Source organism: Nerophis ophidion, linkage group LG07, assembly GCF_033978795.1.
Source record: "Nerophis ophidion isolate RoL-2023_Sa linkage group LG07, RoL_Noph_v1.0, whole genome shotgun sequence".
Lineage (NCBI taxonomy): Eukaryota > Metazoa > Chordata > Actinopteri > Syngnathiformes > Syngnathidae > Nerophis > Nerophis ophidion.
This window is the reverse complement of record NC_084617.1, coordinates 42,055,970-42,072,869: the sequence shown is the minus strand read 5'-3', so window position 1 is coordinate 42,072,869 and position 16,900 is coordinate 42,055,970. Positions and strand designations below refer to the sequence as shown.

Sequence of the window (16,900 nt, the reverse complement as noted above, 5' to 3'; positions counted from 1 at the left end):
CAACAGCGGAGGATGAATGCCCCGCAACAAGAGGATAGAGAAAAAGAAGGAGCCTATTGGCTACGACGCGGATTACAATGGCAGACGCGCACCAATTTTTAGGGCTTATGGAGAGCCCAAAGACATCAAGTGGTGCGTCTTTGTAGCTTACCAAAGTCAGACTAAACATTTTGACAGGTTTTTATTTATTTATTTTTTCCAAGATGGCGCCGCTGTAGTGGCAGCTGTTGACAGGAGCTCTATGCTCTTGTGTCTTCCTTGTGTGTTTCCCTCTCGTTTTCATGTGTTTTATATATATATATATATATATATATATATATAAACATACTGTATATATATTTTGCCTTTCGATTCTGGACCCTTTGGGACTGTGTGACAAGGGATGGCACTTTCGTGACATCTGCGGTGCTTTTTTGTGGACTTCTGGATCTGCCTCCCGGGAGCCATTTGGCCATGGAGACCAGCTGCTGGGTCTCTGCCACACCAGAGTCCATTTGGAGAGACTGGAGGAGATGCAGATGAAGAGCCAGGGCTGCGGAGCTAGCGCTGAGCGCCGGGACTGACAGGCTTCACAGTGTCTTGGCTGAATGAGCAGGTATAGGACACCTCAGTGTCCAGTCCTCATCCATGCGGACTGGACACTTGCCAATTTAGTGGGCGGTCGAGAGTGGAGTCGGCTCTCTTGGTTGCTTTGTTGGATCTGCTCCTGTCTCTGGCCATGCTCCCACCACCCCAGCAGACGATGGCGTGGAACACGGCAGAGGCCACCACAGTGTATATGTTTCTTTTACTTTTTATTCATAGCTGTATGTAGAAGTGGCTGGTTGCATCAGCTCTGCTCCCTTGTGTTCTTTAATGTTTGATGTTTCCCTCTTATGTAAGATGGATGTGTTCTATGTCAATGAGTTGTTTGGCCTCGGTATGGTTCCCCTCTCCTGGGGCCCAGGCTTAGACCGATTTTTTATTTATTTTGGTTTGTCTTTGGTATGGGTTTAGACTAACAACCTAACGATCTCCGGGCGGACACTCTAACCACTGAGTAGGTCAACCTATGTCAACCTGCAGTCCACGCTTATCTCTTATCTGTGACAGCCATCTACTAGTCACACATATCATTACACTAATAAAATGGCTTTGAGGTCGTTAAGCACAACCAGAATAAATACATACATTAGGCGCACGGAGTTATGAGGTGCATGGTAGATTTTTGAGAAAATGAAAATATTTTAAATGCGCCTCATTGTCCCAAAAATACGGTAATTATATTAAATAAAAATAGGTTCGGTTCAATTAAATTCAATTCATTTGGGATAGCCCCTTGAAATGCAGCATCTGGTTTTCTAGTAGCGATTTTATATGGCAATTTCAACAGCCTCTGAATTTGTTAATGAAAACTACAACTAAGATAAACGTTAAAATCAAACAGCTGGGGCGTAATAATTATAATACTTACTGTATTAACACTTAATAGGGACACAACAAAAAAAAAAACACAGAACACACCATACACTATACACTACTGCCATCTAATGTCTTAGACTTGCAACTGTAATTGCAATTCAAAGTAATAATTGCAAATGATAATATGATGATAATAAAACAATATATAACAACTAAACAACAGTTATCATAATCAGCACATTTTTAATTATCACAATAAAATGTTAAAATTTCTCATCAAAAACTATTAAAACACAAAAAGTACCAAAAAGCGGTATCGTTGAGTAATGGTAACTATTCCACGGTACTGGGAATTGATACCGTATCAGTTGAAATGTAAAGAGCACTCGACCCTAATCTTACTGGTGGTCATTGATGATGTCCTCTTATACATCCACTTTTCCAGTGTGCTAAAGCACTAAAAATAATTAGGGGGTTTAGGAGATATATTTGCTTTGTTACCCACAATAAAACATAAAGCTGAGATTTGCATATATTGACTGACTTACATTTCATCAGTTACATTATTTTAATGTGCAAAATACAGTGGTGGGCCGCACGTTACCCATCTAGGCCTTCAGTGATGTCCTGCTTAGTGCGACTTCAATAAATACCTTTGAAAATAGCAAAATATATGTCCCCACATGACCACGGTTGGAGAAACACCACACACAAACACATATGTGCACTACTGCGAATTGAATCACCTCAATAATGTACAAAACTTATTTTTCAGCGCATTTTTTTCCCAAGATGGCGCCGCTGTAGTGGCTGCTGTTGGCAGGAGCTCTGTGCTTTTGTGTCATCCTTTTGTGTTTCCCTCTTGTTTTCATGTTTTACTATATATATATATATATATATATATATGTATATATATATATATATATATACAAACCATGTTTCCATATGAGTTGGGAAATTGTGTTAAATGTAAAAATAAACGGAATACAATGATTTGAAAACCATTTTCAACCCATATTCAGTTGAATATGCTACAAAGACAACATATTTGATGTTCAAACTGATAAATTTTTTTTTTTTTGCAAATAATCATTAACTTTAGAATTTGATGCCAGCAACACGTCCCAAAGAAGTTGGGAAAGGTGGCAATACATCAGAATCAGAATCAAAATCAGAATCATTTTTATTTGTCCGTTCCAACATGTACAAGACACATCAGAACTGAAATTACATTTTCGGCACAGTCCCGACGAGACCACCGACGGATCAGCCGGTTACAGCGCTCCTTACATACTGATAAAGTTGAGGAATGCTCATCAAACACTTATTTGGAACATCCCACAGGTGTGCAGGCTAATTAGGAACAGGTGGGTACCATGATTGGGTATAAAAGCAGCTTCCCAAAAAATGCTCAGTCTTTCACAAGAAAGGATGGGGCGAGGTACACCCCTTTGTCCACAACTGCGTGAGCAAATAGGCAAACAGTTTAAGAACGTTTCTCAAAGTGCAGTTGCAAGAAATTTAGGGATTTCAACATCTAGGGTCCATAATATCATCAAAAGGTTCAGAGAATCTGGAAAAATCACTCCACGTGAGTGGCATGGCCAGAAACAAACATTGAATGACCGTGACCTTCGATGCCTCAGACGGCACTGAATCAAAAACAGACATCAATCTCTAAAGGATATCACCACATGGGCTCAGGAACACTTCAGAAAACCACTGTCACTAAATACAGTCTGTCGCTATATCTGTAAGTACAAGTTAAAGCTCTACTATGCAAAGCGAAAGCCATTTATCAACAACATCCAGAAACACCGCCGGCTTCTCTGGGCCCGTGATCATCAAAGATGGACTGATGTAAAGTGGAAAAGTGTTCTATTGTCTGACGAGTCCACATTTCAATTTTTTGGGGAAATAATCGACATTGTGTCATCCGGACCAAAGGGGAAGCAAACCATCCAGACTGTTATCCACGCAAAGTTCAAAAGCCAGCATCTGTGATGGTATGGGGGTGCATTAGTGCCCAAGGCATGGGTAACTTACACATTTGTGAAGGCACCATTGATGCTGAAAGGTACATACAGGTTTTGGAACAACATATGGTGCCATCTAAGCGGCGTCTTTTTCATGGACGCCCCTGCTTATTTCAGCAAGACAATGGCAAGCCACATTCAGCACGTGTTACAACAGCGTGGCTTCATAAAAAAAGAGTGCGGGTACTTTCCTGGCCCCCCTGCAATCCAGACCTTTCTCCCATCGAAAATGTGTGGCGCATTATGAAGCATAAAATACGACAGCAGAGACCCCGGACTGTTGAACGACTGAAGCTCTACATAAAAGAAGAATGGAAAAGAATTCCACTTTCAAAGCTTTAAAAATTAGTTTCCTCAGTTCCCAAACGTTTATTGAGTGTTGTTAAAAGAAAAGGGGATGTAACACAGTGGTGAACATGCCCTTTCCCAACTACTTTGGCACGTGTTGCAGCCATGAAATTCTAAGTTAATTATTATTTGCAAAACAAAATAAAGTTTATGAGTTTGAACATTAGATATCTTGTCTTTGTAGTGCATTCAATTGAATAAAGGTTGAAAAGGATTTGCAAATCATTGTATTCCGTTTATATTTACATCTAACACAATTTCCCAACTCATATGGAAGCGGGGTTTGTATTTATATATATATATATATATGACTTCTGGATCTGCCTCCCGGGAGCCTTTTGGCCATGGAGACCAGCTGCTGGGTCTTTGCCAAACCAGAGGCCGTTAGGAGAGACTTTTTTTTTTCTTTGTCATGAAAAAGGGAGGTTTTTGTCATGAAAAATTGAGGTTTTTGGGGTTGGTGCACTAATTGTAAGTGTATCTTGTGTTTTTTATGTTGATTTGATAAAAAATAAAAAATAAAAATTATTTTAAAAAATTACAATTAATAAAAAATTATTCTGCGGCCCGGTACCAATCGAGCCGCAGCCCGGTGGTTGGGGACCACTGCTTTAGAGAACACTTGTAACTTTCTGGCACTAAACCTGCAAAAAATAGTTCTTCTCAGGTTTCTCCATGTTTACATTTTCACACTTTGCACAATTTTGTTACACTTTATTTAAAGTATTTCTTACATAGTCCTTATTTTTGCACCTTAATTTTAAAAGATTATTGTAAAGTGGTTAATGTGATTTTAGAATTTTGCTTACATTGATTGTTTTCCATGTTTACGTTGACATTTCCTTTCTTTTCTGCCTTGATAGCTGAGGGCATTATAATCAGAGAAATAATATGTATTTCCCCTGGTACTTATTATTTAAACACTAGGGATACAGTTTTCAGTCATAAGGCCCAGCTCTAGCTGCTGCCCTAACGGATATCACAATAAACAAACAATACTTTGGTAAGCTACGCAGCAAACAGGCCCTTTAAGTGTAAAATGACTGAATCAAAGACAAGATTTCTGCAACAGCAAAAGCAAGAGAAGGGACAAGGTGTGTCAGCGTCCTTGACGGATTGCATTACATGTGTGGAAAGTGGAGTGTTGAGAAGCAGAGCACACTAACCCCAAAGCCTCTTCTGGACATACTTAACACCACTCCACTGTGCTGCTGGGTTACAACACAGTTTCTGGCATGACTAGTGCACAGATGTAATAACTGGCTCCAATTTGTTGTAAACGCATGATAAGTGCATTTGGAGGGTGTGATTATTGGAAAGCAAAAGAGAATGATAAATATTTTACCAGTGGTGGGAACGATTCGGTCGCTGCCCTCGCTGCAGAGGCGCGAGAGCAGGCTGGTCTTTCCAGCAGCCATCAGGCCGATGCAAACCACATCGTACTCGGGTCTTGGCGGTGGCGGTCCTTTACAGCACAGTGCACGGAAACACTGAAACAAAAACCAACAATAATGAAATAACTGGGGAAGGGATCAAATTCCTGTGTGAGACTGGGATAGTGATTATGTCTCTGTATTTAGTCTTTGCAAGTCTTCAGGGGGACTCTAGTGGACCCCCCAGCTGTCTTCATATAAAAGAGAACAACATCTCATTCCAACAGTGTAGAAAAATAAAAAAAATACATCATTTATGTTTGATCTTGCGATTTGACGTATTTGTTGTCAATGTTTAAAGTGTTGTTTGTACCGCAAAGAGCACCAAATACTGAATTAATGTAGTACTTCTTTTATACAGCATAGACTTCAAAGTGGCAGTATGGTCAAAGGTTATTTCAAACATGTACAATTGCTCTATAGTACATCACATATTTCCACTTTCTCATTATGACATGTCCAAAAAGGAGTAGGAAGAAGCAGATCGTATTTAATCCCACCTCGTTTTCATTTCATAGCAATTACTAACACATTTGTTCACTTCCTGTTCTGAATTTGTAAATACTTTAAATCCATTTATAGTAAAGTCCTCAAAAATAAATCAAGTAAGTGGTGATTCACATAATGAGATGAATAAAATAATCTAATTTTTCAATAATAAAGGACCAGGATATCCCTCGTTAAGACGCGGGTCACTGGGGCGCCCCTCTGGAGTCAGGCCAAGAGGTGGGGCACGATTGTGAAAGCCTGGTGGCCGTGCCTGCCCCCATGGGGCGCGGCCAGGCAGCCCGATGAGACAACGTGGGTCCCCCCTCCAATGGGCTGACCACCCATAGCAGGGGCCCTAGAGGTCGGGTGTGATGTGAGCTGGGCGACAGCCAAAGTCAGGGCACTTGGCGGTCCGATCCTCGGCTACATAAGCTAGCTCTTAGGAAGTGGAACGTCACCTCACTAGGGGCAGAGAGCCTGAGCTAGAGCGCGAGATGGAGAAGTTCCGGTTGGATATAGTCGGACTCTCACATCGACGCACAGCAAGGGCTCTGGAACCAGTTCTCTCGAAAGGGGCTGGACTCTCTTCCACTCTGGCGTTGCACGCAGTGAGAGGCGACGGGCTGGGGTGGCAATTCTGGTTGCCACCCCAACGTACAGGCTCAAAGCCTCCCCGTTGGAGTTCAACCCAGTGGACGAGAGGGTGGTTCCCCTCTGCCTTCGTGTGGGAGGACGGGTCCTGACTTGTCCTTTTGCCTCAAACAGCTGCTCTGAGTACCCACCTTTTTTGGATTCACTCAAAGGAGTACTGGAGAGTGCTCACCCAGGTGATTCTCTTGTTCTACTGGGGGAGTTCAACGCTCAAATTGGCAAAGACAGTGAAACCTGGAAAGGCGGGATTGAGAAGAATGGCAGCCCAAATCTGAACGCGAGTGGTGTTTTGTTATTAGACTTTTGTTCTTGTCACAGATTGTCCATAACAAACACCATGTTCAAATATAAGGGTGTCCATATGTGCACTTGGCACGAGGACACCCAAGGCCACAGTTCCATGATCGACTTTGTAGTTTTGTCATCGGATTTGCGGTCTCATGTTTTGCACACTTGGGTGAAGAGAGGGGCGGAGCTTCTGGGAGCCAAGGCCCGGCCGGGGGTGGAGGAGATCCGTCCGGAGTTCCTTAAGGCTCTAGATGCTGTGGGTCTGTCTTCGTTGACAAAACTCTGCAACATCGCGTGGACATCGGGGGCGGTCCTTCCTGATTGGCAGACCAGGTTAATGGTTCCTCTCTTAAAGAAGGGGAACCAGAGGGTGTGTTTCAACTATCACACTCCTTAGTTCTCCCGAAAAGGTCTATTCAGGTGTACTGGAGAAGAGACTTTGTCTGGTTTTCGTCCTGGTCGTGGAACTGTGGACATGCTCTATACTCTCGGCAGGGTCTTTGAGGGTGCATGGGAGTTTGCCCAATCAGTCTACACGTGCTTTGTGGACTTGAAGAAGGCATTCGGGAAGTCCTGTGGCGAGTGCTCACAGAGTATGGCGTGTCGGACTGTCTGATTGTGGCGGCCCGCAACCTGTATGATCAGTGTCAGAGCTTGGTCTGCATTGCGGGCAGTAAGTCGGACCCGTTTCCAGTGAGGGTTGGACTCCGCCAAGGCTGCCCTTCGTCACCGATTCTGTTCACAATTTTTATGGACAGAATATCTTGGCGCAGTCAGGGCGTTGAGGGGATCTAGTTTGGTGGCTGCAGGATAAGGTTTCTGATTTTTGCAGATGATGTGGCCCTGATGGCTTCATTTGGCCCCAATCTTCAGCTCTCAATGGATCGGTTTGCAGTTGGGTGTGAAGTGACTGGGATGAGAATCAGCAACTCACAGTCTGAGTCCATGGTTCTCGCCTGGAAAAGGGTGGAGTGCCATCTTCGGGTTTGGGACGAGATCTTGCCCCAAGTGGATGAGTTCAAGTACCTCGGAGTCTTGTTCACGAGTGAGGGAAGAGTAGATCGTGAGATCGACAGGCGGCTCGGTGCAGCATCTTCAGTAATGTGGATGCCTTATCGATCTGTTGTGGTGAAGAAGAAGCTGAGCAGAAAGGCAAAGCTCTCAATTTACCAGTCGATCTACGTTCCCATCCTCACCTATGGTCATGAGCTTTGTGTTTTGACCAAAAGGACAAGATGACGGCGGGTAGGAGTGGCCGAAATGAGCTTCCTCCGCCAGGTGGCGTGGCTCTGCCTTAGAGATAGGGTGAGAAGCTCTGCCATTGAGGAGGAACTCAAAGTAAAGCCGCTGCTCCTCCACATCGAGAGTTGCCAGATGATGTGGTTCGGGCATCTGGTCGGGAAGCCCCTGAACTCCTCCCTAAGGAGGTGTTTCGTGCACGTCCGACCGGTAGGAGGCAACGGGGAAGACCAGGGACACGTTAGGAAGACTGTGTCTCGCAGCTGGCCAGGGAATGCCTTGGGATCCCCTGGGAGTGGCTGAAAAAAGTGGCTGGGGAGAGGGAAGTCTGCTGCCCCTGCGACCTGACCCAGATATGCTAAAGAAGACGGATGGATGGATTTTTCAATAAGTTTCAAAATGCTCATCATTACTTTTCTTCTTTGTAGTTTGAGTTAGAACAGTTTTTTAACTCGATTACATTAGCACTTTTTTACAATGTGTTGCTTAATCCATTCCATAATTTAGTTCCACATACCGACATGCTGAATTGATTTATTATAATTGATAAGAGTAAACATAAAATATAATTGCAGAAAGAAACACCAACAAAGGCTTCCTTATTGTCTGCTGTATGTCCTGTCGTCCACACGTTGCAGACATTATACTTCTTTACTTTACACTTGGCTGTGTTTGTCCATCTTAAACATTAATTTAAGTGCCAAAACATCTACCCGAGCATGTTGAAAGCATTTGTGAATTGTTTAGAGCGATTTATGTTGCAAATGTTTGTTGGTAAATCAGAGACAATGAGTGATTATCATCCCACATCAACATCTCTAACATCTAAATGAAGAAAAAAAAATGCTGCCTCTTTGGTCAGTCAGCATTTAATAAAAAAATATGTTCTTAATTGCTGTATCCAGGATAAATTAGATGTCGAATAAACATAAGAGTATGTAAACAATTAAGTAAATATTTATATACTACATTACCCAGAAAGCTGAAGGCCTTACACGGAAACAGGAAGTAAGTGTGAGGTAAAACAACAACTTTATTGTTTCATTTTGTTGTTCCTGCTTCATCTACACTAGAAACAAAAATGAGTTTTGATTAGATAGCTGACGTGAGTATTTGACTCAGAGACAAATGCAATTGGCCAAAATTATGCTGATTGGCCAAAATACATTTTGGTAGTTCAAGCCAAAGTTGCTAGATTGCTCGTAACTGGCGGGGATTGGTTGAATTTGCGTGAATTACCGTTATGGTGACGGCGTTTCTGAAGGAGTTGGTTATTGATACAACTATTGTTTTCTCACCCCTGCTCCCCAATCATTTAACCTGTCTACACTTCCATCTCAACTCCAACTGAGACTGATTCCTGCTGTCTGGATTCTGTTTCTTCAGTTGTTTTACTTGAATGTATGAGGAGTGTGGGGGCTCCTCCATGTGTCAAATGCTGTGAGATACATTCCGACTTGAATTGGCGCTGTACACTGTAAATAACATTGACTTAACACCAAAGTCTTAAAAAGGAAATGAAAAATGGCAAAGAACAAAAGCAGCCATTTGTTTAATTGAACGTCATTAGTCTAAGAATCTCAAGGTTCAATGGAGGCATTGGAGATTATTTGGGTCTACAGTGTGTGTCTGATTGGGCCCTGATGTCAGCCAGAGGCAGACCTGACACTCAATGAATCACGGCCTAGGACTGAAGGCCTGCTGTGAGACATTAAAGGGCAAATGCAGTGTGAACCATGAATGAGATCTTTTTAACTTGTGTGAAGAGATCAGTATCCACAACTAAAGAGCAATATATTTTTTTACTAGCCAGGCAAGAGCAACCATTCTGGTTGAGGTAGAGTGTGAAGGTACACACCACGACTCTCAGCATTTATAATATCACGTTTCAGGTAGAGGAAGATCAAAACAGGGTAGCTTACTCTAATAGGGTTATTTTCAAGAAAAAATATGCAAGCAAAACACATTGCAGCTCCTCTGCAAACATGAATATTAGGCTTGAGTCTTAAGTAGTATTCTACTTTTTAACAATTGAAAATATGTCTTACAGCTCCAACAATAGTGTATTTGAAAGGGAACCGACTGTAGTTATAATACCTTCCCTTGTGTATTTGGGATATGCATAAGTCCTGGAAATCTGAAATCAAATCATGGAGGCATGGCGGGGATATTTACAAAACAATATTGCCTTCCTTCATATTTCGTCTTGGAATTGACTCAATTTGTGACATTTTCCCCGATTGTGGCGTCAGCGAATATTTCCCTAATTCACCCAAAGAGCATTGCAGAAGTCTGCCGTTGTCGCCAATAAGTTTCTTGTTTTTTCTCTAACCTTTTGTTGTGGGGCAGACTGGCTCAAACATTCTCATGCGTCCTTCGCTGTTACTATTTTTACTTCAAAAAAGCAATTTGTTCTAACTTACGTCAGGCAGTAGACTTCAAATGGATGCGCTAAAAAAAAGAAACCGGGTCGACGGGATGAAGACACTGTCAAAGTGGAGGCACATGTGTACTATATGCACTAAAATTATCCAATTCAAGAAACTCTTCAAACTTAAAGTATTTACAAAGTACAAAGAAGAAGAACCATGATAAACATTCTAGATTTATTCCATCCATCCATTCATTTTCTAGATAATCTTACTTATCTCACCATATGAAATATAACTTACTTCACTACTTATTATTTATATTATTATTTTAATATTATTATTATTTAGTTATAACTTATGGAGTATATTGTGAATACATTGAGAACATGAAGTGAACAAAAGTGTTAGCAACTGCTTTGTAAAGGAAAAGGAGATAGGATTAAATAAGCTCTGCTTCTTCCTACTCCGATCATGTTGAATAGAGAAACTGGAAATTGTGCTTTATCATGTTGTATGCATGCATGTTCCAAATAAACTCAAACTCAAATATAAATAACACTAAAGAGATAGTCAGAAAGTGGCTTGAAAACGGTTTGTAAAACACAATCTTTGACCAAAGACCCACCATTACATGTTATGTACACCACAATAAATGTTTTTAAATGTAGAAAAAAATCATAACATGGCCCCATTAAAGTGTGTTGCCTTAAAGGGGAACATTATCACCAGACCAATGTAACCGTCAATATATATACCTTGATGTTGCAGAAAAAAGACCATATGTTTTTTTAACCGATTTCCGACCTCTAAAAGGGTGAATTTGGCGATTTAAACGCTTTTCAATTATTCACTGTCGGAGCGAAGACCTTTCACCCGTGACGTTACAACGGGAAGCAATCCGCCCTTTTCTCAAACACATTACACACACCAAGTCAAATCAGCTCTGTTATTTTTCGTTTTTTCGACTGTTTTCCGTACCTTGGAGACATCATGCCTCGTCGGTGTGTTGTCGAAGGGTGTAACAACACGATCAGGGACGGACTCATGTTGACTTTTGTGGAGTGTGCATCGATTAGCATGGCATGCTAATCAATGCTAACATGATATTTAGGCTAGCTGTATGTACATATTGCATCAATATGCCTCATTTGTAGCTATATTTGCATCCAGCCTTTCCCTCCATCCACATTTAATGCCAAACAGGAAAATGGACGGCTGGATTTACAGATAGCAAAAATCAGGCACTTTAAAGCCTTTTTTCGGGATATTACGTGACGGGTAAAATTTTGAAAAAAACTTCGAAAAATTAAATAAGCCACTGGGAACTGATTTTTATTGGTTTTAACCCTTCTGAAATTGTGATAATCTTCCCCTTTCAGCCCTCCTGGGAACATATTGTTGTCTGTAGCTTTAGGTTTAATGAGCGTTTGTCCATGCCAGTCTCAGACAGAACTGATATTGTGCATCTTTTCCATATACGCTCATATTCTGTAAGAGAAGACTAGTTGACTCTAAGCGCCACAATAATGTCACATGATTTCGGACGTACAACATGGACCCTTCAGAGCGAGAAACAGGTTGCTAACTAACACTTGTGCATCGATTGCATCATTTGAAAACAATTCACCTCATTATTTTAAATTAAGAGATGCATTCCGAAGTTTTTTCAAACACTTGTGTTTGAGGTAGCCGCTTGGAGGTCAGAGTGACAAGAATACCGGAGGCAGGCAGCGAGCTAGTCAGAGAATGGACTACTGGCGCAGCTCCATGGAAGACTGAATATTTCAATCTGATCGGGCAGATCAGTGTTTGTGAGGAGGTTCTCGATTCCCCCAGACAAACCTCTCCTCACGATGACAATATTTCAGCCACATTACATCAATTTGCGCAACTTCCCGCATTTAGTGGTGGATTCCGTTTGTATTGGCCAGTCTGCGATTCCATTAACATATAAATCATAGGGCCCTTGCAAAATCGATTCTTGTTGCCAAGTGACATGTGACGTCAGTGAGGCAGAGAAGCCTTGCAAACAGTCTACGGGGTGACTGGAACTACGAGATGTGCTCTCGTAGTTCTCTTTTTGAACGCATGTAGCTCGTGCTACTTACAAAACCCAAAACTATTTAAGTTGGCACATTGTGTAAATGGTACATAAAATCAGAATTCAATTGAATAGACTGCAAAGACAAGATATTTAATGTTCAAACTGAGAAAATTTAATTTCCTTTTGCAAATAATCATAAATTTAGAATTTTAAGGCAGCAACACATTGCAAAAAAGTCGGCACAGGGGCATTTATTTTTTTATTTTTTCCTGTCCAGCTTCTTAGGCAAATCGTATAGTTGATGTAGATGCCCATATCGGCTGTTCAGATTTACTTTACAAAAGAGAAGTGGAGAATACTTCTCTTGTTGCCTTATTTGAATTTGACTTTATTAAATGTATTTATATTATCATTTGGTGCAGCCGGGCCGGAGCAGGAGGGGATAGAAAGAGAAAAAAAGGAAGACGGAGGGGGGAATTGTGGGGATAAGAGGGGGATTAGACAGAGAGACAAAAACAACAACATAACAACAACAACAATATAACAACACCAGCACATACGATATGTACCAATGATGGAGAAAGCGATAGCAAAGAAGCAGTTAGTGAAATAAATAATAATATAGAAATGACAACGAGCATTTTTACACTACAACTGGAGCAATACAAATACCAATAGAAAAAATTATTTTGACAATGAATAATACCAATAATTTACCTCTATTATCAACAATACAGTTGTTCAAATGCAACAATACATATACATAATGATAACTAGAGATAAAAAATTTAAAAAAAGGAATACCGAAAGATGGAGGGGAAGAGAGAGAGGCAACCTATATTATTAACCTTGTAGATTGTTATAGTCACAATGGGGCATTTTTACCACTGTTACATGGTCTTTCCTTTTAACTGAGGACACCAATTTTTGAAGCTTTTCAGGTGGTATTATTTCTCCGTTGTGATGTTTTAGGTTTCATATTGCGCCACACATTTTCAAAGTGAGACAGGTCTGGACTACCGGCTGGCCAGTTTAGCTTTTTTACTACAAAGCCATGCTGTTGTAACACGTGGCTTGGCAGTCTTGCCGAAGTAGATAACGCTGCTAGGACGTCAACATATGTTGCTCCAAAACCTGTAAATACCTTTCAGAATCAATGGTGGCACTAATACACCCCATACCATTACAAATGCTGGTTTTTGAACTGTGCACCCAGAACAATCCCGATGGTTCTTTTCCTCTTTAGTCCAGAGGACACGACATCCACATTTTCCAAAAACAATTTTGAAATGTGGACTCTTCCGACCACAAAACACTTTTCCACTTTGCATTATAAGCTCGGGCCCAGCTAAGCGTTTCTGGATGTTGTTGATAAATGGCTTTGGTTTTGCATGGCAGAGTTTTAACTTGCACTTACAGATGTAGCGAGCAACTGTAGTTACTGACAGTGGTTTTCTGAAGTGTTCCTGAGCCCATGTGGTGATATCCTTTACACACTCATGTCATTTTTTTGACGCAGTACCGCCTGAGGGATCAACGGTCACTGGCGTTCACTGTTGGTTTCAGGCCTTCCTGCTTATGTGCAGTGATTTCTGTAGATTCTCTGAACCTTTTGATGACATTATGGACCGTAGATGATGAAATCCCTAAATTTCTTGCAATAGCTTGTTGAGAAAGGTTGTTCTAAAACAATCTGCTCACGCATTTGTTCACAAAGTGGGGACCTTCGCCCCATCCTTATTTGTGAAAGACTGAGCATTTCATGGAATCATGGCACCCACCTGTTCCCAATTAGCCTGTTCACCTGTGGGATGTTCCAACTAGGTATTTGTTGAGCTTTCCTAAACTTTGTCAGTCTTTTTTTGCCACTTGTGCCAGCTTTTTTTAAAACAAGTTGCAGGCATCAAATTCCAAATTAGCTAATATTTACAAAAAATAAAGTCTCTCAGTTCAAACGTTAAGTATATTGTCTTTGCACTGTATTCAATGGAATATAGATGAAAATTATTTGCAAATCATTAAAATCTGTTTTTATTTACGTTTTACACAATGTGCCAACTTCACTGGTTTTTGGTTTTTAATAAAGTGAATACACATCTCTCCCTGTCCACAAACAGGGTTTTGTAGGATTACAGCTATCAAATCATTGAATTGTTGTTCATTATTCTCCAGTAGTAGTAGTTGCGTGACTCTCACAATAGACATCTACCAGTACGTTTTTAGTATCCCGATTAAAATTCCGATATAGATCTTGATTGCAACACAAACGCCAGACTCGTTCTCTACAATGTAAATTAGTCTAAATAATGGAACATTGATCCTCTGTTTTACTTGCAATGTTTGTCATATTATGTAGGAACAGTGAATGATATCACTATGTTTTGGAGTGAGACACGTCCCCCTGTTCCCAGTGCCATCTGCATTCATGGTGCAAACAAACACACGCACTCCTTAAATCGTGTCAAGTCAACCGAACGGTTCAGATTTTTTTCATAAACCGTCTCATCTCTTGCTCATGATGAAGCTTTTTCGAGTCTTTCGCGGAACCCCAGACCATCGGTGAGCACGCTCAAGTTTTAAAGTGCTGCGCAAAAACAAAGATGCCGTTTGACGGAGACGTGGGGAATCTGCTTCAACAGAACCAGACGTGGACTGAGCAACCCGACTCCCCGACTCCTATGTGAACCCACCGGCCTGCTCAAACATGAAACATTCTCCTCTTCCAGAGAAATGGAAAGATCAGAAACACACACACGCGTCGAGATGGGGAAACACATGTAAAAAGTTGGTTTGATGAGGTCACGCTATTCTCTTTCGCATCGGAAACTTCTGAACCCCCCCCCCCGGCTTCTTTTAACTACTTTTCCTTGAGGTTACATGTAAAGAGTTCTGTAGAGGGTGAAATTCACCCTCAGCTGTCAAGCCATTGACTAAAGTGTTAATGATACAAAGTGATTAAAACAGAAAATTGATGTGTATGATAATTGCATTTGATGATACATAAAACTGATATATTTCCCCCCTCATAAGGGATACTAAACAAGCACCCAGTGATTGACCCCAGGGTCCTCACGCACACGGGTCACTGCGAGCGAGAGAAATGGTAGCACCCACCTCTGCCCCCCCACACTGACAGCACCAAGATTGACGAGGGGAGCTGAGTCAAAAGACTCAGGAGAAAAATAAACACATCCGAAGGCTTTTACTGACTTACGGCCAGCGATGTCACCGCCACCAGACTAGACTAGCAAAGAGTAGAATGTCACAGACTGAAAACAGCATGTGTGACGGTGGTGAAGACTTTCACACATCACCCAGAGAGGTCCTGTATTTTGTTTCTCACCTACGTTGCATGCTATAGAACAGGGATGTAACAGTGTAATGATAAACTGTGGTAAAAACGGTTGGTATTATCATTTCAAATGAAAATGATCGTAAAACCGTTATTGATTAATGCAATTTGATCAACTCACAGACCCGTCATACTGCTCATCTACAGGAGAAGCAAGACAGCAAGGTATCGTTACATCCCTTCTGTAGAATAGTCACCATTGTTCAAACTCTAAACGATGGAACTTGCGTTGCGTAGCTTACGTTCCCTCTGACGTGGTCTTAGTTTGTTAAAAGCTTTTATGTCGGAGTTGGCGCGTGACTTTGCAATTCTTTACTTAAACCCCAATGGGAAGTGTTTTCTTGTGTGAGCAACTTGTTGGCTATCTTACTGAGAGATAGCGCTTCCTGTGAGTAGTAGCGGTTCTAAACCATGGTGTCTTAAGTGACATCCACTTTAATGTTGGAGTTGGAATTAATCCTTCTAAAACATACATTTTTCATGTATGTTGCTTCAAAACCGGAAAAAAAAGACATTCGCGGAGGTGGGCTGTGGAACTCTTTTGTAGTTTGGCGAGGAAGTATTGTATAAATGGTCATGTTTCCTAATTTCCTCGATTAAAAGCACCTTTTTTTTCTATTGTTTCTGTAAAAGAGGTAAGTTTTTTTATTTATTTTGCTGGGTAGGAAACACCAGAAATTATGTGGTAAATAAGCTAACCAATCACAGCTCCTTAATCCATGTCGCGGTCAGGGTCAGCGGGAGGGCTTGCAGGGGGAAGAGTAAGACAGCTTCGCTTACGCATGTTACGTGACGCAAGAGTAAAAACTTTGTGTTGTACACGAGGGCTGCACGATTAATCGACATCAAGGTTTTTGATTGGTGCGATAACGTAACTGCCAAACGTTGAGGGTTTTTAGACATATTCACCGATCAGAATTGTTGAGCGTCGCGTTTGTTCGTCTCTCGCTTAAAGAAGGAGAAAAAGGTCTCACTCTGTGCATCGCTCTCAGCACCTGAGCGTGTTTATTCAAAGGGGAACTGCACTTTTGTTTTATTTTGCCTACTGTTCAAATCATTATGAGGGACAACATGTCTTTTTTTTCGTTTTACGATTTTAAAGATGACAAAAAACACAAAAGGGAGTCACCATTGTCGTCTTTAAAGTCCTCCATCAACGTTTTACATACACACTGCAAGTGTATATATATATATATATATATATATATATATATATATATATATATATATATATATATATATATATA

The 16,900-nt window shown here is 41.1% G+C and overlaps 1 protein-coding gene across 3 annotated transcripts in view; it reads right to left on the bottom strand.

The window, feature by feature from the left end:
* arl15a (ADP-ribosylation factor-like 15a) overlaps window positions 1–16,900 on the bottom strand; it is a 316,966-nt gene that overhangs the window by 179,907 nt on the left and 120,159 nt on the right. For all 3 annotated transcript variants that reach the window (XM_061906215.1, XM_061906216.1, XM_061906214.1), the window contains exon 2: window positions 5,131–5,275. In XM_061906215.1, coding sequence (XP_061762199.1) covers window positions 5,131–5,275 — 145 coding nt within the window. The remainder of the gene's footprint in view (window positions 1–5,130; window positions 5,276–16,900) is intronic.